This window comes from Ranitomeya imitator, chromosome 4 (genome assembly GCF_032444005.1).
Source record: "Ranitomeya imitator isolate aRanImi1 chromosome 4, aRanImi1.pri, whole genome shotgun sequence".
Taxonomy (NCBI): Eukaryota; Metazoa; Chordata; class Amphibia; order Anura; family Dendrobatidae; genus Ranitomeya; species Ranitomeya imitator.
The window spans coordinates 38,434,025-38,461,910 of NC_091285.1; the positions used below are offsets into that span (position 1 = coordinate 38,434,025).

Below are 27,886 nucleotides of genomic sequence, written 5' to 3' on the forward strand. Positions count from 1 at the left end.
AACTTGGGAAGACGCCCAGTGATGGGTTGTCTGACTCTGATCAGTGCTCGTATAAACTTTTTTTTTTTTTTTTTTTTTATGCAGTTCACAAATGGGGACTAAAGTTAAGATTCCTATATGCTATTGTATATGAAGACACAAAAGCGCACGGAGGTAAAAAAAAAATACACTGTTGTGAAAAAATAACAGTAAATAAGCAAGTGCTAGTCAAAAAAATAAAATACAGGGTATTTAGTTAATACGTTTTTTTGCAAAAAATTATTAACTAAATACACTTTTTTTTTTTTTCATTTTTTTTGACTAGCACTTGCTTATTTACTGTTACTTTTTTACAACAGTTTTTTTTTTTTTTTTTTTTTTCTTTAACCTCTGTGCGCTTTTGTCTTCAAGTTCTTTGGTGTGAACAGGTTTCTACAGACTTGTTCACTGTGCAAGTAGCCCATGTGTTTTTGGTTTTATGCTATTGTGTATATGTATAATCAATCAGCAAGAACTGCTTCTTTCTCCACTTATGAGCCGCTTCATACTCTCCCACCGGGAAAAAAAAAGCTTAATTTTATCTTGCTCAGGACTAGCGTACCAGTTCACTATTGTATTAAACTTTATGGTGGTAGGAACCGTGTACCATATGTAAGAGTTTTGTGAAGCAGGGAATATGTGCAGGCTCAAGCTAGCATATCCCAGAGCTGGACTCGCATCTACACTGCATAACTTAATGCATGACTGTTAGTATACAGATGATAAGCAAAGTGAGAGCAGGAATCCTTCATTCTGTGTCTATGGAAGACATCATGATGTATAGTTACTACTTGTTTCTACTTGTGTTGCAGGGTGTGAACTTTCTCTAAATCCTTGCTTGGTAACAAATTCTGAACTTCTTTTAAATTGTCTTAGACTTTCAGGGAGAGCCTCATGTCCTTGGCAATAACTCGGCTTGTGGGTTCTGGATAAGCAAGAAACTAAATGGCATAATGCTGGTTAGTGCTGCTTATGACGGATGCTACATGATTGAGGAGGTAAGAACTGGATGGAGAACTGACAACAAAAAACTATTATATTGAAATGACTAATTTCAGTGCTCCCATAACTGTTTTTTCACATGGTTGATGTAGGTGAACCCAAAGGCCCCTCTGCCACATAAGACACCATAAATGAGTGGGTTACCAGATTTTGCTTTGGTTTTCACCCCCATGTCCCATAACTGTTGGCTTGCAGGGCAACTCCTTAAGACTTTTGGGTGTGGTGAAAAGAAGGAAAAAACAAACTGGTGCTCCTGAAGCTCTTAACTAAAATTATTAATCTGTTATGCTGTGCACACCCAGGAAAACTGGTCAGCGCAAAATAAGTAGCCACTTGTCTCCATCTATTAGTTTTCTGGGAGTTTGGAAGTTGCTATAATGCTTCTGCAGACAAGTCTAACAACTGATCAGGGATCTAATCTGCTGTCAATATATCTTGGCAGGACAAAGAATATGTGATGACTCTAATCTTGGAAGAGATCGTAAATGGACAAGTTGAGCAATATAAGGTGGAAAAGAGATGTCCTGTTATAGCAGGTAAACCACTCTAAAAAATTCTTCTTTTTTTACATACGTTCACTTTTGTTGCACATTTTACTCCACTCATTAGTATGGATGAGTTCTGAAGCAGAAACACCTGAAACTGTGCTACAGATTTAAATCTGCAAGCTAAAAAACAAAACAAAAAAAATTCAGGACTCTCATTCATTTTTCTGGTACTAAACGATCCTTCAGGTTTACTGACAAAACTATACAATGTGTGCAGACTCTGAGGGTATGTGTCCACCTTCAGGATGGCCGGCGGTTTAGTCGGAGCGGCAAACGTGCTCCGCCCCCTTCTGGGACACGATTATGCCAGATGTGTTCATAGTACACATCCGGGATCATCGCACCCAACACATAGGGCCCTGTGTTATACCTTGCGTATACGGACATGCTGCGATCTTAAAAGACGCGCCGCATGTCCGGAGACGCAGGGACGCCGTGTGCGTGTTACCACGCATAGTGGAGACGGGACTTCATTCAATCCCCTCCACTATGCTGTAACATCTGGACTCTGCGTGTTTGGCGAAGCGTCAAGCACGCAGCGTTTACTACATGTGGGGTACTTGCCTATCTTCCATGAGGGGTATTTCCTCTACCTAAACTAGATCTGGTGTTCTACGCCTCAAGTCCAAAAGGACAGCCCTTTCTAAGGTAACCTCCTTGGTACCGGGTTACACTTATTTCTCTCTTCCATCCTAGTTATGGATGCTCCAAGCGCAAGTGAATGTTCAGCAGTGAGTCAAGCAGACAAGCTTTCTTGTGTGAAGGCCCCAGTGTCTCGAGAAGTTTGCGAGGAAGTTGGGTGCTGTTTCTCAAATGACTTTACAGTTCCATGTTACTATGGAAAGAAATGTAAGTACGGTATCTCGACCACAAAAATCCTGTTGACAAATTTTACTGTTTTATTCTAACATTATGGAGGAATGACACTCAGGCTTTCCTGACCATTCAATAGAGGATGGTATAACTTGCCTTCCTTCGGTTGTCATGATGTTTCATGACTTTCTTGCAGTGACCACACAGTGCACAAGTGACAATCTCATGACAGTTGCTGTTTCCAAAGATCTTACAAAGCCATCACTGAACTTGTCTTCAGTCCATGTGGTTGGTTTGGACTCTTCGTCTTGCGCTCGTCTGTCAGTGTCCATGAGTGCATCATTTGCCGTTTTCCAGTTCCCTTTATCCTGTGTTGGATTTCATCAGGTAAGGACAAGTAGATGGGAAGGTGCACACAAATATTTGGCCACACCAAGGGTGCACCAAGTGCCTGGACACTCCTTTTAAAGGATACTGAGACCAGATTTGTTTTGCTATCTTGAGTAGGGGAATGTATAGAAGTGTTAAACATAAGTCTAGACGTTGGGTGCCTTAAGGTAATATGGCTGTGCTGCAATGTCTCAACCTGTAGACAAGTGCTGCAGCAATGGTAAGAGCAGTCAGCCATGTATCTACAAATCTTCACAAATTATTTGGCTGACCCTATAACATTTCCTATAGGCCTCAGATATAAATTACTTCACAGCATCAAACTAGACCCGGTATGATGTAACTACTAAATATCTAATGTAGGTAGTTGAAGGACCGCTGGTCTATGAGAGCACTATTGAAGCTGTAAGAAATACCATCTCCTGGCAAGGATCCACAATTACAAGGGACAGCACGATGCGGTAAGGAGTCAAACTTGTCAGACTAAACTTGATTTCTGTCCTGATTTATAACAATGTTGTCATATTTCCAGGGTGACTGTACGATGCAGCTATTTCCAAACTGACCTTATTCCTTTGCAAGTTGGAGTATCCACTCTACCACCACCACTTCCCGTTACTACCTCGGGGCCACTGTTAATGGAGATGAGGATTGCACAAGGTGACTTCATGGAATGACTTCAAATTGCAAAAAAAAAATGGCTAAACCTAGTTTCTTAAAATATCTCTGTTCTATTCGCAGATATGTCCTACTCCTCTTACTTCCTGGAGGAGCATTACCCTGTGGTTAAAGTACTCAGAGATCCAGTCTACTTGGAAGTCCGCCTCTTGCATAGAACCGATCCCAATCTTGTCCTAGTGTTAAACGACTGCTGGGCCACTAACTCTGCAGACTCCACGCTCCTTCCTCAATGGCCTATCCTATTGAATAGGTGGCTGATCAGTTACAAATTAAATGCCCACTATGGGTTTATGCATCTGACTAACGTAAGTCTACTTACAGATGCCCCTTCGATGGTGACAACTACATTTCCCAGAGTGTACCTGTTGGAGGTCCTACGCAAAGCCTGCCTTTCCCAAATCACTATAAACGTTTTGTAGTGAAGACCTTTACATTTGTGGATCAAGGGGCCCAAACTGCTCTTGAAGGATTGGTAAATATACTTCAAATTCATCACTTTTCTATGCAAAACCTGATCTTGTATTGGCCATCAAGCTCTGTTATCTCCACTCCAGATCTACTTCCACTGTAGTGCTTCTGTCTGTGTCCCATCTGCCATGGACAACTGTGTGACTTCATGTTCCTCAAGAAAGAGTAAGCTTGCTTCATCTAAACATAAGCTCTTGCCACCTTGTAACGTCGTCTTCTACACTAAATGTACATAGAAATAATGCTGAGACTTCTTTTCTAGGACGTATGGCTGAAGATGTTGAACCAGAACCTTTAGCAAACGTGGTGACTTCAGATGGACCAGTTGAGTTCCTCCCAATTGAGACTGAGGCCTTAAATCTAAAAGGTAATTGTACAATGTATGGGTTGATCATGAGAATCTTGTGATTAAATACCGGTAAATATAATTATTTTTTTGTTCTCCTCTTCAGGTCACACTTACTCTAAATATTCAAAGTTGGATGTTGTCCGAGCTGTTACTGTTGGAGGAGTAGTTATGTCAGTGTTTGTGGTGTTTTTAGGTGTTTGGTTTCATTGTAGGACACAAAGTAAGAAACACGAACTAAATGCTTAAATACATTTTTCAAAAACTTTGGACTTGGCAGCAATTTTCTTTTCTTCATGGCAATGGCCATCTCTGTGGGATAAAACGGTGTACTAAAGTGCATAGGTAGTAACTACCTTCTTGCATATGGTTGAGAGGTTTTCTGTATAACGGGAATTGATTGCAACCCAAATTCATTTCTAACATGTGCCAACTAGCTACTGAAATGGATAAAGCGCTCTAAATCCCAATTTGGGACGATACTTCTCGCTCAAATGGAATTTAAACCAGTTTTGTTTAACATTGTCTATGACAAATGCCATTCAGCAGCCTCAAAACACCTGACTTGTTAATTGATGGCCTTCTTTATTTTTTTGAGACCCTGAACGGCCACTGCCTGATCAAACTTCCCTGACTTACTACTCCTTCACATGTGTAAAAGGGAAAAATCCTTTAAGATCTCAAGAGGTGTTAAGCATCTCATTAAGAAGAGCAACAAATTGGTGCAGGTAAACATTAGAGTCTGCACATGGAGATTTGAGTGGGTAGGTAACCTTAATTTAGCTATTCATGACGATGTCCAATATACGGTACTCATGTATGGGCTTTGCCGTCTGGTCACTGGCCAGAAACTTCGCTATCTAGACCCCCCCCCCCCCCCCCCCACACACTTTAATTATAGAGGCACTAGAAATCCTAAGTCAGTATTTTTATATAGTGGCACAAAGGCTCCTCTTGAGTTTACTTGCATACTTTATGTTCACATGTCCTGACCACGTGCTATGGCACCTCTTGCACAATAAAACTAGACTTGTCCATTAGTTGCTCTAAACCAGGGCTGTCAAATACAAAGGGGCAATATTAAAAGCCTGGATGAAGCCATGGGCAAACTTGATATTAAGCCTACAAATGAAGGTTCTTTCCTTTTCGGCTTTGTGCACACGGTCAAGATTTTTCGGCCATCTTCCATGGGGAAAAACGCTTAAAAAAAAAAAAAACAAAAAAAACAAATACATAAGCATCCCATTTTTAATGCATTCTGCAATTTTTGTGCACATGATGCATTTTTTTTCTGCAAAAAACGCATCATGGTAAACGCAGCATGTTCATTAATTTTGCAGATTATTATTTTTTCCCCCCCGCTATCTAATGCATCGGAAAGCCTTGGGGGGGGGGGGGGGGGTTGAGGAAATGCACAAACACAAAAAAAATGCAGATTTCCTGCACAAAGTCTGGTTTTGTTCAGGAAAATTCTGCAGAAAATCCTGATCTGTTAACATACCCTATGTTACAGAGAAGTGGGGTCAGTGGGTGCTCTTGTCCGCTGACCCGGCTGTCTTTAGCAAGACTGCATGGACCACGGCTCATACCACTGAACGCCCGCTCTATCTCCCAGTGGGCAATACACTACAGACAACACAGGGTTAAGGTAAAACAGGGCAGAACTACTTTATTGAACCACAGCACACAATAGCAAACAGAGCATACCCAATATGCCTGGAATTGTATGGGTACATGGGCGCATATAAAATATCACTGCGTTTCCAGTATGACATGATGCCAGAGCTCCCAGGGTCGCTACTCCATCTGTGGATGAACGCACAGAGAAGGGGCAGTGACCAGCATAGGGAGATGACCAAGAACTGTCCATGGTGCAGAGATGGTCACTGGATCAGATCTGTGTCCTTCCAACCGGAGCCAAAAACTCCTAGGTTGTATCCTATAGAATCCTAGATCATTGTCCCTCGTGATGGTGCCATCATGAATTGGCTGCAGGCCTTTCTATTGTCTCTTGGGTGGTTTGCAGAATGTCCAGCTGGTAGCTCTGTATTACTTCAGACTCCCCCAGGATGTGATCTCTCAGTCTTTTTATACCCAAGGCATGTAAGCTATTTTTAGAATTACCCAGTGTCCTTTAGTTCAACATCAAGATTGGCAAACAATGGTGATGAGATTACCTAGTACTACTTGACCACTCAATCTATTTGCACAGTCTTTCCTTCTCTGCTTTAGAAGTCACCAAGCTAGTTCTGGAATTCAATGTACAATTTGCATATCAGCACACATCAATAAACAAAGACACACAATGTACAAGTCACTATTACGGACTTACTGTATGTTAAATGATATCAGTTTGCAAGTCTGTCTTCATGAACCACCAGACATAAACACTTAAATGCACAAGCCAATATACAAATGAAAAGTCGGTTCTTATTGGTTTGCAAAAATGTAGCTGTCTGGGTAATTAAGACACAATCTGGTTTCTTCACACCCTAATAGTTATTTTACACTTTCTCATGGAAACAACCTTGAGGGGGTTGTCCTACACACAGTACATTCTAATGAATAGATCTGACTTTAATGTATTCTGTTATGTAAAAGCAGTATAAAGCATATGGCCTAATTTAGATATAATAAATCATAAAAACCTTGACTAATGTGTAACTCAGGGTACGTTTGTATAACGGTGATATCCACATAGTGAATCCTCCATTCATGGTATAATGACCCTGCTGTACCCCCCCCCCCCCCGCCCCCACCCCAACACAGTGATTGTTCAACTAAAATCCCCACACAGACCTCCACACACTATAATGGGCCCACACTAAATAAAAAAAAAAAAAAAATTGCCTCAGCCCTTTCCCCAGCTGCTCATCTTTTCATGGTGTCTGCAGATCCTCTTGGTACAGTGGGATTGTTGTGATAACATCATTGCGATAGCAGACCAATGAATGATGTTAGAGGAAGGGTCGGCTGATGCTCCCTCCTCATTGCTTTCATCTCTATCGGCATCTAGGATGCTGATAAAGTTGAGTAGACATGTAGTGCCACCCATTCTTCAAGTCAAGAGCTCTGACCAAAAAGCTTATTCAGACTTGAAGAGCACGGGCTACTGCCCCGATTAAAGGCCTTGTTGTCACTTTGCAAAATTTCCTCTCTTGAATCATTTTTCAAAACAAATGGATGCAAAGGATATTTGGGTCAAATTCCCTCCCTCATTTGTTTCGTGACCCATGGTTAAGGTTGCTCACCTCTTGGTTAAAGGGAACCTGTCACTAGTTTTGTCCTGTCAACTAAAACTATAGAAAGGAATATCAACTGCACTCTCAAAGTAAATGTTAAAGATACTTATTGATTGGTACACATCAAAGAAGCATGAACCCGTTAAACAGATTAGCGACAAATAAGGAAGATGTTTCAACCCATCCTGGATTTTTATCACAAGGTTGCAGTGTATCTGAATCCATGAAATACAGCATATGCAAGCATGAGCTTCTTAAAGCAGTCCCACATATCCAGATAATTCCGGTACCAGAATTATCCGTGCCTGCGCATTTCTGTGGCACATCAGTGTGGCACACGTGTGCCCACTGGGTACCACACGCACCGTGCAGGAGACAGTGCTAAAGTTTAGCGCTGTCCCCTGCATCGTGCTGAAGCTGTCATTCATATGTTCTGTGCAGCAGCGTTTGCTGTAGAGAAGATATGAATATTCCTTTTTTATATTTGTTTCTCGTGTTTAACATAAAGATCCCTGTCCCCACCCCCTGTGCGCCCACCCGCTGTTCTTAAAATACTCACCCGGCTCCCTCGCTGGCTGGCGCTGCTTCCTGTCCTGGCCGCACCTTCTACTGTATGAGTGGTCACGTGGGGCCGCTCATTTACAGTAATGAATATGCGGCTCCACGCCTATGGGAGGTGGAGCCGCATATTCATGACTGTAATGGGAGGCCCCACGTGACCGCTCATACAGTAGAAGGTGCGGCCAGGACAGGAAGCAGTACCAGCCAGCGAGGGAGCCGGGTGAGTATTTTAAGAACAACGGGCGGGCGCACAGGGGGTGGGGACAGGGATCTTTATGTTAAACACGAGAAACAAAAATAAAAACATTATTCATATCTTCTCTACAGCAAACACTGCTGTAGAGAAGATATGAATCGAGGCTTCAGCACCATGTGGGGGGGACAGCGCTTACTGTAGCACTGTCTCCTGCATGGCACACGGACTGCACATGGACAACGTCCGTGTGCGGTACGTGTTTTACACGGACCCATTGACTTTAATGGGTCTGTGTAATCCGTGCGCTCCCACGAACACTGACATGTCTCCGTGTTTGGCACATGGAGACACGGTCCGCAAAAAATCAATGACATCTGCACAGATGCATTGATTTGAATGTGTCTACGTGTGTCAGTTGCTCTTGTACATGAGGAAACTGTCACCTCGCGTACCGGAGACACTGACGTGTGAAACCGGCCTTATAGAGGGATAACTTAAGAGTCCATCCGTCTGGGGAATAGAAGAACGTAACGCAGGCACATCCCGTGCCCTTGCAGTGTCTGTTTTCAACTGGTTCATGCTTCTCTGATGTGTACCAAGCAATAAAGTATCTTCAACATATCTACATTGAAGAGTGCTTTGGATATTCCTTCCTATATACCGGGACTATAACCTACTTCTCCAGCACCACCATTTTTTTTTTTTTTTTTTTGAGTGCAGCCCAATTATTAACGTCAACTAAAGCTATGACATTAATCAGCACCTTTGCTGCAGTCCATCAATGGTTATATAACCCCTGTAATACACCCCCCCCCCAAAAAAAAAACAAAAAAAAACAAACTTGTAAGTTCTCACACGCTGTATGTTTCTCCTGCCAGTCTGGTCCAATAGGCGTTTTCTGCGGTCTCCATCCTGGCTTCTCTATCCCTTTTCCTGGCTGCTGATAGTGTCATCCACACTAATTACAGCAGGATGGTGGCTATCTGCGTCATCCACCTAGCCGGGGCAAAATCAAGTGCCTGCGCAGAGAAATCTGCAGCTCACACCTGCACTTTTCTTGGCCCTCTTAGGGCACAGCCTAAATCCTACCGCCACATTTGCTCTTGTTTTCGGTTCTGCCCGCAAAGGGCAAAGCATACTGCAGAGGCGTGAGAATGAGCCAGGCTATGTGGATGACATAGGTGTCGTCCACGTAAATTATAGCAAGACAACTGTTAGCAGCAGCTTAAAGGACAGATAAAGACCACAGAAACAACGCCGACCAGATCAACATACAGTGCGGGCGAGCTTAGGTTTTTTTGGGGGGAGTCAGAGGGTTATATACGTGGTCGTGCCCTCCATTTTATACTGCTCTGTTCCTCCTCTTCCTCGGTACTTGCTGACTGAGCTGGTTGTGTCACACCAGCAATATGGCTGACGGAGAGTTGGTGGCGGCCCTGAGGGCGCGCAGAAGGGCAGGGTTATTTAACGTGCCTTAGCCAAACTTGTGGCCCAAGCTCCTGCTTCCCAGTCAGCGTTGAGTACGCAGGTTAATACAGGCGGTCCGCACAGTGTCCCAGATCCCCCCCGCTTCTGCCTGAGGCATAAGGTGGATGAGGTGAGCAGGAGACATTTGGCATGGGCAGTGTCTGAGGCCTCCTCGAGGCAGTTGTGCGGCCTTGTACCTTTATCCCTCAGCGATATCCTGAGACATAAAAATACACAAGGATAGGACCTGTGCACAATATATAGTGCAGCGCCCCAGTGATCTGGTCGTTGCAGTATGATGCTCTGCCACTAAGGGGAGTGATGGCACTGAAGGAATTCCACTGACCAGATATCACCAGCACACATTACACTTCACACTCTGGCCACTAGGGGGAGCAAAAGGCTTTATTTATTGGGCCCCTCCTCACACTGGTAAAACTAGGGGTTGGATAGAAAGTTAGAAGCTGACTGGGTTGGATTCAGGCAACATCCCGTGGCAGGGAGAAGACACAGGGGGGTCCCTGTCGGGCGTGGGAACCTGGCAGGCACCTAGCGACCAGAACAGAACGTTACGGAACCGCGCCTGCACACCCCGCAGCGGTATCCTAAGAAAAAGACACGAAGTGAAGGATATTGTGAGACAGTGAGAAACGAGATCAAGCACAAAGGAGAGCCAGTAAGAGTCGTGCCGTGAGACCGAGGCAACATCCTACTGAGGCGCGTAACCGGTGGCCGGAACACCGAGGGAGTAACTGACTCTACGCCTTACTTTAAACTCTGCAGGACAGTTAATTATAGGTTGGCTGTCTCACCTAAACACCTACGAAGACATAGAGATGCCCCTCTCCCACTGTTGCCCCCCTAGGGTCCCAAAAGACCTCCTGGCCTTCCCGTCATACGGGTGCGTCCTAGCCATAACATACCTGGGGGACGTTGAACTAGAAACATCTGGAACACATTAGAAAGAACGAACGAGAACAGAAGTTGTGAGGACTATTCCGAATGCTCAGCAGGGTAGCACTACAACACACAGGCGCTATTGGTAGGCAATGATTTTCACCTGCAAAAGGAATTCTGGAAGTGCCCATCGGACCGGCCGGTCTCAGATAGCCCTGTTAAGCGTGTTCTGGATTGCAGATCCTGAAGTCTTCAGTATAGAGGTAAAGAGACTGCAACCTTGTGTCCTCGTTATTGACTGCACCTCACACCATCCACCTTACTGGGAAGCCGTGGGGACATACTTCACCTGTGGGAAGGTATACCATCCAGCTGCCATTTCATCACCCCAGCGGACCCCACAGCAGGGTCGGTCGCCCTGACCGAACACCACATTTGGCGTCACGAATCCCTGACTGACTGTACCACCTTTATTGGACGCCCCTTAGCAGGGTCACGGACCGGGTATAGCCACCGTGACAGCTTCAGAACCGAACCAGAGAGGCCCGGTACCGAGAACGCGTGGCCCTGTGTCTGGGGGCGCTCCAATACCATATGGGAATAAACATACTAAAAATAGGAAGAAACCAATATGGCTAAATAGAGCTGTAAGGGGCACAATAAGTGACGAAAAGAAAGCATTTAGAGAATTAAAGGAAGTGGGTAGTGATGAGGCATTAAATAAATACAGAAAATTAAATTCAGTAAAAAGCAAATCAAGGCACTAAAAATTGAGACCGAGAGACTCATTGCCAGAGAGAGTAAAAATAATCCCAAAATATTCTTTAACTACATAAATAGTAAGAAACTAAGAAATTATAACATTGGCCCCCGTAAAAATAGTCTGGGTGAAATGGTGGATGGGGAAAAAGCCAATATGCTAAATGACTTTTTTTCCAGCGGTATTTGCACAAGAAAATCCCATAGCAGACAATATGATTGCAGCGCCCCAGGGTCCTAGTCGTTGCAGTAATATCATTCTCCTCTAGGGGGGGAGTGATGTTACGTTTGGAGGCAAAGAATGACAACCGAATCCAGGTAACACAAACATGCAACACATTTCGCACTCCAGGCCACCAGGGGGAGCTATGCTTCTATTTATTAGGGCACTCTTCACACTTAGGTAAAACTGGTTGCCTGGAGAGGAAGTTAGGCAGTTGCTGGCTGAGCTTTGCTCAGGTAGTTGACAGAAGGTCACGGAGCTGTGCCTGCCCTAAGTGCAGTTCCTAAGAAAGGGCACTGAACGAGAACTGTATTGTAGAGAGGGTGAAGAAGTCATAGCAAAGGAGTGGATACCAGGAGGAGTTCTGCCCTACACAGGCTGCCTCCTTCTGAGGTGCATGATCCCGGTAGCCGGAACACCGAGGAAGTAACAGTCCTTTATGCCTTACTACAGAGTCCCTGTAAAACACCTCAAGCCACGGGTCATATGAGTTTGTCCCCTCCATCTGGGGGACAGAGAGAGAGAGAAAGACATAACATCGATAACATCTGTGAGGACCTTATGAAATGCTCAGCAGTAAGGTACTACAACACCAAGGCACTAGAGAAAGGCTACCGATTTCTACCTGTACAAGGGAACTCTGCATTTGCCTCCAAACCGGCCGGACTCTGCCTGCCCTGTGATCTGGTGCTCTGGACTGTGGATGCTGAAGCCTTCAGTAAAAGGTAAAGAGACTGCAACCTTGTGTCCTTGTTCTTCACTGCACCTCTCACCATTGGGAAGCCCTGGGGACATACTTCACCTGTGGGAAGGTATACCATCTAACTGCCATAACATCACCCCAGCGGACCCCTTAAAGCAGCATCGGTCACCCTGACCGAATACCACAGGTGGCGTCACGAACATTTCCCCTTTAAAGACCTTTCCCCTTTTACACGGACGTCACAAGGGGCACGAACCGGGTCAGCCACTGTGACATCCCCCTGTGAACCAAAGGACCCGGTACAGAGTACCCCATGGGGCTCTCCATGATCATTGATAACAAAAATTCCCCCCTTAAATGTCACCTGCTTAACCCAGCAGGAAGTATGGCGGCGTCTAAAAATCACTAATATTGACAAATCTCTGGGCCCGGATGGGATAACGGTCTGTACCACAGGACTCAAAAAACACGTGTGCACAGTTCTATATGAAGGTGCCCAGGTAGGTTCCAAAACCGTAGTGATACATATCAGAAAAACCTGGCACTCAACTTTATATAGGTGATATTTTACTATTCCAAGCGGAGGTTCAGTAACAGCAAATGTTTCGGTCATAAACACATGAGCATTATCAGTTACGTAAAGTGATTGCTGGTGTAGTGTTAGGCTACTTTCACACTAGCGTCGTACGACGCACGTCACAATGCGACGTACTGATGCATACTGTGAAAGCGCCGCACAACGGGGGCAGTGGATGCAGTTTTTCAACACATCCGCTGCCCCGTTCTGAGTGGGGAGGAGGGGGCGGAGTTTCGGCTGCACATACGTGGTCGGAAATGGCAGACACGACGCACCAAAAAAGTTACATGCAACTTTTTTTGGTTTCGACGGTCCGACGCAACAGTCGCACGACTGTTGCGACGTGTGGAAAAGAGTCGCTAATGTTACTCTATGGAGAAAAAAAAAAAAAACATCCTGCAAGCAATTTTGCAGGATGCGTTTTTTCTCCAAAACAACACATTGCGACGTGCGTTGTACGACGCTAGTGTGAAAGTAGCCTTAGCTCTGTTTAAAGACTATGGTGCCAATTGCCCTTTAAGGGAAGGCACTGGTTAGAATACCTGCCCAGACCTGAGTATTTTAACCAATGCCTTCCCTTAACCTCCTTAAGCCCCGAGGGTGGTTTGCATGTTAGTGACCGGGCCAATTTTTACAATTCGGACCACTGTCCCTTTATGAGGTTATAACTCTGGAACGCTTCAACGGATCTTGGCGATTCTGACATTGTTTTCTCGTGATATATTGTACTTCATGTTAGTGGTAAAATTTCTTCGATATAATGTTAGTTTATTTGTGGAAAAAAAAAAAACGGAAATTTGGCGAAAATTTTGCAACTTTGAATTTTTATGCCCTTAAATCACAGAGATATGTCACACAAAATTATTAATAAGAACCGAAAGAAAAATGGACACGAGCTAAAATTGAATATTTATTGAAAAATATGTATAAAAATTGAAGAACACCACTAACAAAGATGATAATGAAGGATGCAAAAAAACAAGGAAAGGCTACACACTAGTGCCACATACTAATAGCCATACCAATATTAAATACATGGGCAAAAAAGAGATGTACACTACTCCTATCATAGGAAGTCAATGGAGATTGAAAATATATGCAATTTAATATGCAATATCCATAAATATAATAGAGACTACCAAACGTGTGAAAGACCATGATCAATAAATATATATATGAAATATCGAAAAAAAACAAGGCTTCACACGAAGTAGGTTTCACATAGGAGCAAGGCTCATGACAGCAAGGCTAAGTTTAACCCTTTTACCCCCAAGGGTGGTTTGCACGTTAATGACCGGGCCAATTTTTACAATTCTGACCACTGTCCCTTTATGAGGTTATAACTCTGGAACGCTTCAACGGATCCCAGTGAATCTGACATTGTTTTCTCGTGACATTGTACTTCATGACAATGGTAAAAATTCTTTTACAGTACCTGCGAAATTTGGCGAAAATTATGAAAATTTTGCAATTTTCCAACTTTGAATTTTTATGCAATTAAAATCACAGAGATATGTCACACAAAATACATAAGTAACATTTCCCACATGTCTACATAACATCAGCACAATTTTGGAACCAAAATTTTTTTTTGTTAGGGAGTTATAAGGGTGCAAAGTTGACCAGCAATTTCTCATTTCTACAACACCATTTTTTTTTTAGGGACCACATCTCATTTGAAGTCATTTTGAGGGGTCTATATGATAGAAAATACCCAAGTGTGACACCATTCTAAAAACTGCACCCCTCAAGGTGCTCAAAACCACATTCATGAAGTTTATTAACCCTTCTGGTGCTTCACAGGAATTTTTTGAATGTTTAAATAAAAATGAACATTTAACTTTTTTTCACAAAAAATTTAATTCAGCTCCAATTTGTTTTATTTTACCAAGGGTAACAGGAGAAAATGGACCCCAAACGTTGTTGTACAATTTGTCCTGAGTACACCGATACCCCATATGTGGGGGTAAACCACTGTTTGGGCGCATGGCACAGCTGGGAAGCGAAGGAGCGCCATTTGACTTTTCAATGCAAAATTGACTGGAATTGAGATGGGACGCCATGTTTCGTTTGGAGAGCCCCTGATGTGCCTAAACATTGAAACCCCCCACAAGTGACGCCATTTTGGAAAGTAGACCCCCTAAGGAACTTATCTAGAGGTGTGGTGAGCTCTTTGACCCACTAAGTGCTTCACAGAAGTTTATAATGTAGAACCGTAAAAATAAAAAAAAAATCATATTTTTTCACAAAAATTATCTTTTCGCCCCCAATTTTTTATTTTTCCAAGGGTAAAAGAAGAAATTGGACCCCAAAAATTGTTGTACAATTTGTGCTGAGTACGCTGATACCCCATATGTGGGGGTAAACCACTGTTTGGACGGATGGGAGAGCTCGGAAGGGAAGGAGCGCCGTTTGACTTTTCAATGCAAAATTAACAGGAATTGAGATGAGACGCCATGTTGCGTTTGCAGAGCCCCTAATGTACCTAAATAGTAGAAACCCCTCACAAGTGACACCATTTTGGAAAGTAGACCCCCTAAGGAACTTATCTAGATGTGTGGTGAGCGCTTTGACCCACCAAGGGCTTCACAGAAGTTTATAATGGAGAGCCGTAAAAATAAAACAAAAATTTTTTCCCACAAAAATTATTTATTGGACCCCAAAATTTGTTGGCCAATTTGTCCTGAGTGTGCTGATACCCCCATATGTGGGGGGAAACCACTGTTTGGGCGCATGGGAGGTCTCTGAAGGGAAGGAGTGCCATTTGATTGCAGACTTAGATGGAATGGTCTGCAGGCGTCACATTGCGTTTGCAGAACCCCTAATGTACCTAAACAGTAGAAACCCCCCACAAGTGACCCCATATTGGAAACTAGACCCCCCAGGGAACTTATCTAGATGTGTTGTGAGAACTTTGAACCCCCAAGTGTTTCACTACAGTTTATAACGCAGAGCAGTAAAAATAAAAAATCTTTTTTTTCCCACAAAAATTATTTTTTAGCCCCCAGTTTTGTATTTTCCCCAAGGGTAACAAGAGAACTTGGACCCCAAAAGTTGTTGTCCAATTTGTCCCGAGTATGCCGATACCCCATATGTTGGGGTAAACCCCTGTTTGGGCACACGGGAGAGCTCGGAAGGGAAGAAGCACAGTTTTACTTTTTCAACGCAGAATTGGCTGGAATTGAGATCGGACGCCATGTCGCATTTGGAGAGCCCCTGATGTGCCTAAACAGTGGAAACCCCCCAATTATAACTGAAACCCTAATCCAAACACACCCCTAACCCTAATCCCAAAAGTAACCCTAACTACACCCCTAACTAATCCAAACCCTAATCCCAACCGTAAATGTAATCCAAACCCTAACTTTAGCCCCAACCCCAAAGGGAAAATGGAAATACATACTTTTATTTTATTTTATTATTTTTCCCTAATTAAGGGGGTGATGAAGGGGGTTTGATTTACTTTTATAGCGTTTTTATAGCGGATTTTTATTTTTGGCAGTTGTCACACACTAAAAGACGCTTTTTATAGCAAAAAAGTTATTGCGTCTCCACATTTTGAGAGCTATAATTTTTCCATATTTTGGTCCACAGTCATGTGAGGTCTTGTTTTTTGCGGGACGAGTTGACGTTTTTATTGGTAACATTTTCTGACACGTGACAGTTTTTGATCGCTTTTTATTCCGATTTTTGTGAGGCGGAATGACCAAAAACCAGCTATTCATGAATTTCTTTTGGGGGAGGCGTTTATACCGTTTCGCATTTGGTAAAATGGATAAAGCAATTTTATTCTTCGGGTCAGTACGATTACAGCACTCATTTTTTGGCGATTTTATACGATAAAAACTTTTATAGAAAAAATTATTATTTCGGCATCGCTTTATTCTCAGGACTATAACTTATTTTTTTTGCTGATGCTGTATGGTGGCTCATTTTTGGCAGGACAAGTTGACGTTTTCAGCGGTACCATGGTTATTTATATTTGTCTTTGATCGCGTGTTATTCCACTTTTTGTTCGGCGGTATGATAAAGCATTTTTTGCCTTTTTTTCCTATGGTGATACTAAATATGTGTACGATTTGTTTTTTATTTGGATAAAGAAATGTTTTTATGGGAATAATTATTTTTCTTCTTTATTTAGGAATTTTTTTTTTATTTAATTTTTTTTTTTTTTTTTTTTTTTTTTACACATTTGGAAATTTTTTTATACTTTGTCCCGGGGCGGGGGGGGGTGGGGTTTGGGGGGGGGGTTGTGGTGGGTGGACATCACAGATCGCTGATCTGACAGTTTGCACGGCACCCTGTCAGATCAGTGATCTGACTTACAGCACTGCAGGCTTCACAGTGCCTGCTCTGAGCAGGCACTTGGTAAGCCACCTCCCTCCCTGCAGGACCCGGATGCCACGGCCATTTTGGATCCGGGCCTGCTGCAGGGAGGAGAGGTAAGAGACCCTCGCAGCAACGCGATCGCGTTGCTCCGGGGGTCTCAGGGAAGCCCGCAGGGAGCCCCCTCCCTGCGCGATGCTTCCCTGTGCCGCTGGCACACTGCGATCATGTTTGATCGCAGTGTGCCGGGGGCGGTCCGTGACCGCTCCTGGCACATAGTGTCGGATGTGAGCTGCAATAGTCAGCTGACACCCGGCCGCGCTCCCCCCGTGAGCGCTGCCGATCGCATATGACGTACTATCCCGTCACTGGGAATCATGTCCCAGGTCACCTTGATGGGATGGTACGTCATATGGGATTAAGGGGTTAAAGGGCAATTAGCACTATCGTCTGTTAAACAGAGCTAACATTTACTTCACCCGCAATCACTTTACGTAACTGATGAAGGTCATGTGTTTATGACCGAAACATTTGCTGTTACTGAACCTCTGCTTGGAATAATTAATCATCACCTATATAAAATTGAGTGCCAGGTTTTTCTTATATATACCACAGGACTGGCATATAGCAAATGTGGTGCCAATATTCAAACAGGGGACAAAAACTGAACTCGGAAATTATAGGCCAGTAAGCTTAACCTCTACTGTGGGTAAAATCCTGGAGGGCATTCTAAGGGATGCTATACTGGAGTATCTGAAGAGGAATAACCTCATGACCCAGTATCAGCACGGGTTTACTAGGGACCGTTCATGTCAGACTAATTCAGCTTCTATGAAGAGGTAAGTTCCGGACTGGACCAAGGGAACCCAGTGGACGTAGTGTATATGGACTTTTCAAAAGCTTTTGATCCGGTGCCACACAAAAGGTTGATACATAAAATGAGAATAATGGGGATAGGGGAAAATATGTGCAAGTGGGTTGAGAGCTGGCTCAGGGATAGGAAACAAAGGGTGATTATTAATGGAGCACACTCGGACTGGGTCGCGGTTAGCAGTGTGGTACCACAGGGGTCAGAAATAGGCCCACTAACGTATTTATTAATGACCTTGTAGGGGGCATTCAGAGCAGAATTTCAATATTTGCAGATGACACTAAACTCTGCAGGGTAATCAATACAGAGGAGGACAGTTTTATATTACAGGATGATTTATGTAAACGAGAAGCTTGGGCTGATAAATGGCAAATGAGCTTTAATGGGGATAAATGTAAGGTCATGCACTTGGGTAGAAGTAATAAGATGTATAATTATGTGCTTAATTCTAAAACTGGGCAAAACCGTCAATGAAAAAGACCTGGGTGTATGGGTGGATGACAAACTCACATTTAGTGGCCAGTGTCAGGCAGCTGCTACAAAAGGCAAATAAAATAATGGGATGCATTAAAAGAGGCATAGATGCTCATGAGGAGAACATAATTTTACCTCTATACAAGTCACTAGTTCGACCACACTTAGAATACCGTGCACAGTTCTGGTCTCCGGTGTATAAGAAAGACATAGCTGAACTAGAGCGGGTGCAGAGAAGAGCGACCAAGGTTATTAGAGGACTGGGGGGTCTGCAATACCAAGATAGGTTATTACACCGGGGCTATTTAGTTTGGAAAAATGAAGACTAAGGGGTGATCTTATCTTAATGTACAAGTATGAGGGGACAGTACAAAGACCTTTCTGATGATCTTTTTAATCATAGACCTGAGACAGGGACAAGGGGGCATCCTCTACGTCTGGAGGAAAGAAGGTTTAGGCATAATAACAGACGCGGGTTCTTTACTGTAAGAGCAGTGAGACTATGGAACTCTCTGCCGTATGATTTTGTAATGAGTGATTCATTACATAAAATTTAAGAGGAGATTGGATACCTTTCTTGAAAAGTATAATGTTACAGGGTATATATACACACACTAGATTCCTTGATAGGGCGTTGATCCAGGGAACTAGTCTGATTGCCTAAGTGGAGTCGGGAAGGAATTTTTTTCCCCAAAGTGGAGCTTACCATTTGCCACATGTTTTTTTTTGCCTTCCTCTGGATCAAATTGTTAGGGCATGTTAGGTTAGGCTATGGGTTGAACTAGATGGACTTATAGTCTTCCTTCAACCCTAATAACTATGTAATACAGTGTTTTAGCTTTTTACAAATGTATAAAACGCGCTTTATACTTGTGTTGTAACATGGCCATATACATAATATGCCCATACAATGAGCCTGATGTGTTATAAAACAAATAAAATGAGAATCACAGTATCAAATGAAATGTATTTAGTTTATTACAATAAAATCTTTTTAAAACTTTTACAATTCCGTCTTTGCTTCTTTACAAACGTATAAAACACGCACTTTATACTTGGTGGTGTTGTTACATGACCATATGCATAATATGCCCATACAATGAGCCTGGTGTTTTATAAAAAAAAAACAAACATAAAGAGAATCCCAGTATCAAATAATGCTGCAAAAACACAGGCTCATTTGCATGTCTTCGGGTTATCAAATAAGAGTAAACTTAATACATCATATAATGACCAAGTAATTGAATTTTGATAGTGAGATTTCACATTTTCATAGAGACATACATAATATACCAGGATAAAATACATTGTGCTACACAACATGATAATAGCCTGACAAATTACAATTTTGTGGCTGTACAGCACAATGATTTTGATTAATTGATAGCAGCATTCTCAAAATCAAAATTAAATGCTTTGATAAAACATCAGTACATCTAGCAGTTTTAATTGATACTCTTAGGGGTTACACATTTTGATAGGGACGGGGCACCTGTTTGATGGAGTTTGACGAGTGATATGTAAGCTAGTGTGTGTGTGTGTCAAACTCTTTGGTGTCTCACGTTTTAGATGGCCACCATTAAAGAAGGGGGAAAATGTAGGGAGATAGACATGCTGCCTACAACTTCTTTTGAAGAGATTGTGTATTGTTGTGTGAGCTGTGGTGGTGGTGTTGTGCTCTGCCTGACAGTGGGGAGAGTTGGCGTTGATATTTGGGACTAGCCCATAGTGGGAGGGGCAAGGGTGAGGGAAAGAAGTACTTTCCTGTCAGGATATCGGATGGAGGCCAGTGTGCCTACTGTGCAGACCCTAGGTTTGCTCCTGATGCAGTGTTGCTTGATGTGGGTGTCCAAGTTGAGAGGAGACCAAGACAGAGGTTGGCGTGAACCATAGTGAAGAGGAAGGAGAACTGACAGAATGACAGGGTGGACAGCGAAAGACCGATCCTGGGAGAGGACACCTAACAGTGCAGTGCCGAGTTTGTAACACGTAGAGGTAGTGAGTAGGGACGGTGCCCCAGGTGGGAGTTCTGGGGTGTCAGTAGGAGAGAAACAAAAGTACATATTGCCATATTGGCAAGCTAGTTACCTTGAGTGGACAAAAAAAGACTCAGAACCAGAGATTGAAAATAGGACTCATTAACTGAACGATAGTACAGAGCTGGATTGTGGTGAATGTTAAACTGTGGAGATAGAGAAAAAACGTGTAAAGAGAGACTGAAAATGATCCATATTGTGTAGAAAAACATTCACTAAGCCATGTACCTGCTACCTGTTGTACATAATCCCCATCAAGTTATCATTTAGTAAAAAAAGTTTTTTTTTTTTGACTGATGGTCTCCCTCATGAACTGTTCAACATCTGTTCCTGGCCAATCCAAATAATCGGCAACATGCAGCCTGCAAGGGCGTAGCGCCCCCTTAGCACAAGTTCATTCACCCAACCAGGATACCCACCTTCATGTAACATGCCGTAAGAGAAGAGTAAAATTTAATCCCATGACCATAAGAACCTCAACAATATCAAATATAATCAGTAATTTGTCTTCTGGTAATCCAACGGTCATGTTAGTTTCCCCAGTTATCAGGGATGTACCAAATAAGCCCATTTGTAAGATTGGGGCAATTGGGTATTGTCATGCTTGAATTTTAGTGGTTGAGCGGTCGAATAAATTATTGCTGTAGTTAAGATATTAAAAAATACTTTAAAACTTTAAAATGAATTCTCCACAATAGAATATTATTTTCAACCATAGATGGATTGAGTTAACTAAAATAAACATTGAAATGCTGAACGTTTGATCACATTTCTTCTGTGTTGGCTTCTGGCTTTTATAATACTGTAGCAGGTCTGTTCACTCTCTCAACACTGTGGTGGATTCCATAGAAAAAATATATAGTGAAACCTGCAAAAAAAAAAAAAAAAGTGTATCGTAATGTGGAGGAAATGATAGCTTCCGTATCATGGAGGGGTAAGAGGTCTTAAAGGGAAGGTGCTGCGTTTTAATATTGTAAAAAAAAAAAAAAAAAAAAAACCCTCTTTAATTCCTTATTTTTATAAGTTATTTTCAAGTGCATAGTATTTGTTTTTTTTTTATTCATTTTTTTTTCTGCCACTGGGCGCCGCCATTTTGATTTGCAGGACTGTAAGTGTAGCTGCACCACACTTCCAGTCTTCACATACGGCTGCCCTGGACATAGAGATCTGTAGTCGGGAGGCGACCCCATAGCTAGCATTGTGCTCTGATGTGGCCACGCCCCCTGGGCTGTCTCCACATCACAGCAGAGGCAGGAGATCGGCACCATCTTGCTTCAGCCCACAGTGGAGTGTACCTGACTGAGCTCCACTGTAGAGCCGTGCTGTTGGAGGGGCAGCTCCATCTGTCTCCCCTCACACTCAGCGGCCGTTCTCTGTCCTCTGCTGCCTGGTGTGTGGCTGAATCTCTAGAATCGCTAGAGAGTCTGAAGTGCTGTGGTCTGATGCTCTCTTATCAGGAGCTGCAGAGAGGTAACAGAGGGGGATGGGGGAGGCTCTGTGCTGCTCGGACCTCCCTGCAGCTCCTCACAGGACATCAGACCCTGCATCTATCACTACTGTGCTGAGCCGTGTATCTAATCCTCTCCTGTGTGATACTGTCTGCTGAGCCGTGTATCTAATCCTCTCCTGTGTGATACTGTCTGCTGAGCCGTGTATCTAATCCTCTCCTGTGTGATACTGTCTGCTGAGCCGTGTATCTAATCCTCTCCTGTGTAATACTGTCTGGTGAGCCATGTATCTAATCCTCTCCTGTGCTGACCTGTGTATCTAATCCTCCTGTGGAATACCATCTGCTGAGCTGTGTATCTAATCCTCTCCTGTGTGATACTGTCTGCTGAGCCATGTATCTAATCCTCTCCTGTGCTGACCTGTGTATCTAATCCTCCTGTGGAATACCATCTGCTGAGCCGTGTATCTAATCCTCTCCTGTGTGATACTGTCTGGTGAACCGTGTATCTAATCCTATCCTGTGCTGACCTGTGTATCTAAGGCTATGTGCACACGTCCGGATTTTTAGCGGTTTTTTTTGCGGAATTTCGCCATAAAAACGCTATAAATCCACTAAAAAAAGGCTAACATTATGCATCCTATCATTTAGAATGCATTCCGCATTTTTTGTGCAGATGTTAGCGTTTTTTTCCGCAAAAAAAAAGCATACCCAAAAAATCCAGACATGCTCTATCTTTTTGCGGATTTCCCATCAAAAAGGACATTCCGGAAAATTAAATAAAAAAAAAAGCAAAAAATCCGCAAAAAATCCACGCAAATTCCGCGAGAAATCCGCGCAAAAAAAGCACGCGGATTTCTGGCAGAATTCTCAGGATTATGTCAGGAAAAAATCCTGACGTGTGCACATAGCCTAATCCTGTGAAATACTGACTGCTGAGCCGTGTATCTAATCCTCTCCTGTGTGATACTGTCTGGTGAACCGTGTATCTAATCCACTTCTATGCACTCCTCTCCCCCCTGCATATCTTTCCCCATTGCACACACAACTCAATGCGTGCGGTAACAGGAGCTGCGGGCGTCATGCTGTATTATGGCATTATGTGAGATCTATATGACGGTATTATGTGATCTGTATGGTGGTATTATGCTTGATCAGTATTGTGAGAATTATATGGTGGAATTGTGTGTGATCTATATGGTGGTATTATGTGAGAACACTGGCAGCATTATGTGTGATCTATATGGCGGTATTATGTGAGAACACTATGGCAGTATTATGTGTGATCTATATGGTGGTATGTGAGAACACTGGCAGTATTATGTGTGATCTATATGGTGGTATGTGAGAACACTGGCAGTATTATGTGTGATCTATATGGTGGTATGTGAGAACACTGGCGGTATTATGTGTGATCTATATGGTGGTATGTGAGAACACTGGCGGTATTATGTGTGATCTATATGGCGGTATTATGTGAGAACACTGGCGGTATTATGTGTGATCTATATGGTGGTATTATGTGAGAACTGTATGACAGTATTGTGTGATCTATTTGATAGTATTGTGTGTGATCTATATGGCGGTATTATGTGAGAACACTATGGCAGTATTATCTTCAGAAAGCGGACCCATTCTATGGTGGTTCTGGCTGAGCACCTGCACGCGGGTCTGGGGTAATAGAGGGGGCAGCATGACCTCCAGTTAGGTGCAGTCAGGGCTGGTGAGGCAGCTGAAGAGAGGGGTCTCATTTTTATCGTTACTATATGGCTACATTTCCTTCCCAGCGTCACCCCGGACTTCGCCTGTCACCTCGCTTTCACACATCGCCAGGACAGGATGGAGAAGACAGGATCTGAGGAGGGGAATGGGGTCTGCATGCAAAGTCTGGATCAGACCAGGCCATCAATCCGCAGAAATGTTTCCTGGATTTCTGTGGAGCAGACGGCCCATCCATGTGTATAAAAGACAGCGCCCTATGTACAATCCCTGGCTGCTCCGCGCACCAAACAGGGGGCCCCTATAGACCAGCACACTGCTCTCCTGAAATACTCTGTGCTGCTGTCACCCTGCTCCCTCCACCACATATCTCCCAGAATCCTTGCTGCCTGCCATCCTCGGTGACCGTAGACTTGTCAGTATAAGGCTGCTTTCACACTAGCGTCGGTACGGGCCTTTCGCAGTGCGTCGTACCGACGTATGCTGTGAAAGAAATGTCCAATGTGGGCAGCAGAAGCAGTCTTACGATGCTTCCGCTGCCCCATTGTAAGGTCTGGGCATGAGGGGGTGGAGTTTCGGCTGTGCATGTGCGGTCGAAAATGGTGGACTCGACGCACAAACATTACATGTAACTTTTTTTGTGGCGGCGGTCCATCAAAACATGACGCAACCGCCGCACCACAGTTGTGACGTGTGGCAATACGTCGCAATGCGTCGGTAATGTTAGTCTATGGGGAAAAAACGCATCCTGCAGACAACTTTGCAGGATGCGTTTTTTCTCCTGAACGACGCATTGCAACGTACAGCCAACAACGCTAGTGTGAAAGTAGCCTAAGGCTGCCGTCCACGCTCAGTATTTGGTCAGTATTTTACATCAGTATTTGTAGCCAAAACCAGGAGTGGGTGATAAATGCAGAAGTGGTGCTTATGTTTCTATTATACTTTTCCTCTAATTGTTCCACTCCTGGTTTTGGCTTACAAATACTGATGTAAAATACTGACCACATACAGCCATACTCTCCAGTCACCAACAAAATGGCTGCTCACTGGGTTCCTGAATATCATCCTCTCTAATCCCTTAGCAAACACCCAGAAGGGGAGGAGACACGTCAGCAGACTCCGCCCATAATTACTGCAGTGCAGTAATGTGAGCTAGTTGTACACTAGGTTTTTCTGAAATTTCAGCAGCTGCTCCCCCTAGTGTTGAAAAGTGGAAATTCAAAAACTTTTCAAATTATTTTTCATATTTTACTAAATTATAAACAAATTATAATATTTAAGAAAATGTAATCATTAATTCTTTACATTTTTACAATTTCTGAAAAAAAATTTTTTTTTGATGGCACCTTCCCTTTAAGGGAGTTGTCCACTGTTCGGAGAACCTCTTTCTCAATAAATAGGTTTCCCCTTGTAAAACATTTACACTCACCTCCAGCATCGTTACAGTGGTGTCGGCACTGGCTCTCCTGGGGATCGTATGACAATGTCACGCGATCCCTGAGGCCAATCCAATCAGCCGCTTCACTCTCCACTTCTTCAGACGAATCACATACATCCGAAGGAAGTGAAACAGCAGCAGCGCTCACTTCCTATGGATGTATGTGATTTGTCCACGGGAGGGCCAGTGCCGACAAAACAGGAACAGCATCGGCACCAGAGGAGAGTGTGTTATTGTTTTACAAAGGAAGCGTAGGGATTGATTAGAGGTTGTCCAAATAGTGGACAACCCTTGTAAAACTTTACGGTAATGTATTCTCTTGTTGCTGATTGGCTTTTCCACGTACCAATTGCCATCCACACCATGTATCGAAGCCATGTGTGAGAACTTAGTTGGACCATCAGGTATATATTAACAAAGATGCTAAGGACCGGTAGAAATGGTAGACATGGAACCTACAGAAAGAACAAATGGAAATGTAAATGATTTTTTAAAAACTATATCTTTGATAGACCTAGGATGAAGATCTTAGTAACCTGGTGTTTTTACACAATTAACCTAAAGACCGCAGCTACAAAAATGAGTCATGAAGGCAGGAGACATACTTGGCTAACTAGAATATATGATCCCGAAAGCCGCTCTTGATAAGGAGAAAGGCAAACGTGTCTTCCACTATTGTACTTTGGCTTATGCAAGATCATCTACTCTTCCGGTGGTGTCTCCTATGAATGGTGTCCCCCTTCATCAGCTCTCAGTATTGGACCTCCTGCACATGGAGTCTCCTTTCAAGAGCTTTCAATAATGGAGTACCTGCATATGGTGCTTCCGGTCATTAGCTCTCAGTATTGGACCTCCTACATATATAGGGTCTTCTGCCATTCATTGCTCTCAGTATCTGACCTTTTGCGGTCTACAGTCATCTCACTGTATTGGGCCTCCTGCACATGGCATCTCCTCTCAAGAGCTCAGTATTTGACCTCCTGCAAATTGTATTTCCTGGAATCGGTGATCTCCGTATCAGACCTCTTGTTGTCTTCAGCTCCCATTATTGGACCTCCTGCACATAGTGTCTCTTCTCAAGAGCACTCAGTATTGGATCTCCCATCATCTATCAATATTGGACCCTCCTACCCATGGTGTCTGCTGTCATCAGCTCTCCGTATTGGATACCCTACACATGGTGTCTCTGGTCTACAGCTCTCATTTTGATAGCACCTCTACGTGGGCCTGGCCCTTTCCTAATGCGGAGGTCACAAAGTGTGACTAGCATCACTTACCATGAAGGCGGCTTTATTCGGATTCTGTGGCTGTCTCCAGATGAACATGGTGAGTGCCGCTATTCCAAGAAGAACCACAACAAGCAGAATAATGTACCAAACTGTACCAGACAGTAAATACTGTGATCCTGCTGTAGACATCACACTCGTTACGCAGATTAGAACGGCTGTGGGAAGATATTCTTGTATGTAGTTAGTTATTCTAACATTTGCTTCCCATCAGCTGTTTATGCCAACATAAATTTCTACGGGCACTACCATCCTCCTCTATGCAGTTAGACGTTATACACCAGCCATAAAAATGTATGGACCCATATAGAGCCTTTTAAATACATATGTCATACACAAAGAAATGCATATTAAAGGGATAGCCTCCATTACTAGCAATGCTTTTAGGGGAGAAAACAGAATTTATAGATGTACAGTCCTGCGAAAAAGTTTAAGACAGGTGTGGAAAATATGCTGCTTTTAAAAATACAAGTGTTAATTGTATTTTGTTAATAGATAAAAAATATACTAAGTGGATGAACAAATGAGAAATCTTAAATCAAAGTCAATATTTGGTGTGATCGCCCTTTGTCTATAAAGCCGCAAAAATTAGAATACAGTTTTTGAAGAAATTTGACAGGGAGGTTGTTATAAACATCTTGGAGAACTAACCACAGATCTTCTGTGGATGACGCTTTTCAAAATCCTTCTGTATCCACGTAATTGCAGACAGACAATGATGAGGAGATAAGGGCTCTATAGGGGCCATACCATGATTTCCAGGACTCTGTTCTTTATGCTGCCGCAATGAAAATTCTAAATCTCCGAGCAGTCAAATACTCGGAGGTCACACGAGCGTGCTCGGGAAAACCTGAGCAACGAGTAAACTCGCTCATCACTAGTTGACAGTAAACCACATTAATAATAAACCGCATTCGTGTTTCACCTTCGCATGTGATTGTATCTTTTAACCTTGGGCAGCGCGGATTCTGAACCACCATATTCCTCATTCATATCAGAACTGGCAGCAGTCAAAGGGATCCAGCTACTCATCTACTGGTTAGAGAAAGTTGGTCCAAAGTGGTCTTAATGGAAGAATTGCGACCAAAAACTGAATCTTCCACATGGAAATAAGTGATTCAATTACAGTGAGTACAGAAAGTATTCAGACCCCTTTAAATTTTCACTCTTTCATTCCATCCATTTTGTAAATTCAAGAAGTTCATTGTTTTTTTTCCACATTAATGTACACGCTGCACCCCATCTTGACAAAAAAAACAAAAAAAAAAAACACAGATTTAGAAATTTTTGCAAATTTAATAAAAAAGAAAAACTGAAATATCACATGGTCATAAGTATTCAGACCCTTTGCTCAGACACATTTAAGTAACATGTCCATTTTCTTGTGATCCTCCTTGA

General features: G+C 43.1%; 2 protein-coding genes and 2 long non-coding RNA genes across 4 annotated transcripts in view; 3 read left to right on the forward strand and 1 right to left on the reverse strand.

Annotated features, from left to right (window-relative positions):
* The first annotated feature begins 894 nt into the window (after nucleotides 1-894).
* LOC138673930 (uncharacterized) lies at nucleotides 895-2,394 on the forward strand. The gene is made up of 3 exons (XR_011320375.1): nucleotides 895-1,016; nucleotides 1,463-1,556; nucleotides 2,265-2,394. It is a non-coding gene; the product is annotated as an uncharacterized lncRNA (long non-coding RNA).
* Nucleotides 2,395-2,583: 189 nt separating this feature from the next.
* LOC138673929 (uncharacterized) lies at nucleotides 2,584-3,430 on the forward strand. Its single transcript, XR_011320374.1, has 3 exons — nucleotides 2,584-2,768; nucleotides 3,135-3,232; nucleotides 3,304-3,430. It is a non-coding gene; the product is annotated as an uncharacterized lncRNA (long non-coding RNA).
* Nucleotides 3,431-3,514: 84 nt separating this feature from the next.
* Nucleotides 3,515-4,515, forward strand: LOC138674444 (zona pellucida sperm-binding protein 4-like). The gene is made up of 5 exons (XM_069762286.1): nucleotides 3,515-3,702; nucleotides 3,774-3,924; nucleotides 4,007-4,085; nucleotides 4,183-4,287; nucleotides 4,373-4,515. Exons 1-5 carry the CDS (start codon nucleotides 3,515-3,517, stop codon nucleotides 4,513-4,515), a joined length of 666 nt encoding a protein of 221 aa, XP_069618387.1.
* Nucleotides 4,516-19,518: 15,003 nt separating this feature from the next.
* LOC138675404 (cationic amino acid transporter 2-like) overlaps nucleotides 19,519-27,886 on the reverse strand; it is a 113,581-nt gene continuing 105,213 nt past the window's right edge. Inside the window, exons 10-12 of the mRNA XM_069763551.1 lie at nucleotides 26,480-26,646; nucleotides 25,549-25,657; nucleotides 19,519-21,466 (exon numbers count right to left, since the gene is read on the reverse strand). Coding sequence (XP_069619652.1) covers nucleotides 21,393-21,466; nucleotides 25,549-25,657; nucleotides 26,480-26,646 — 350 coding nt within the window. The 3' untranslated portion in view covers nucleotides 19,519-21,392. The remainder of the gene's footprint in view (nucleotides 21,467-25,548; nucleotides 25,658-26,479; nucleotides 26,647-27,886) is intronic.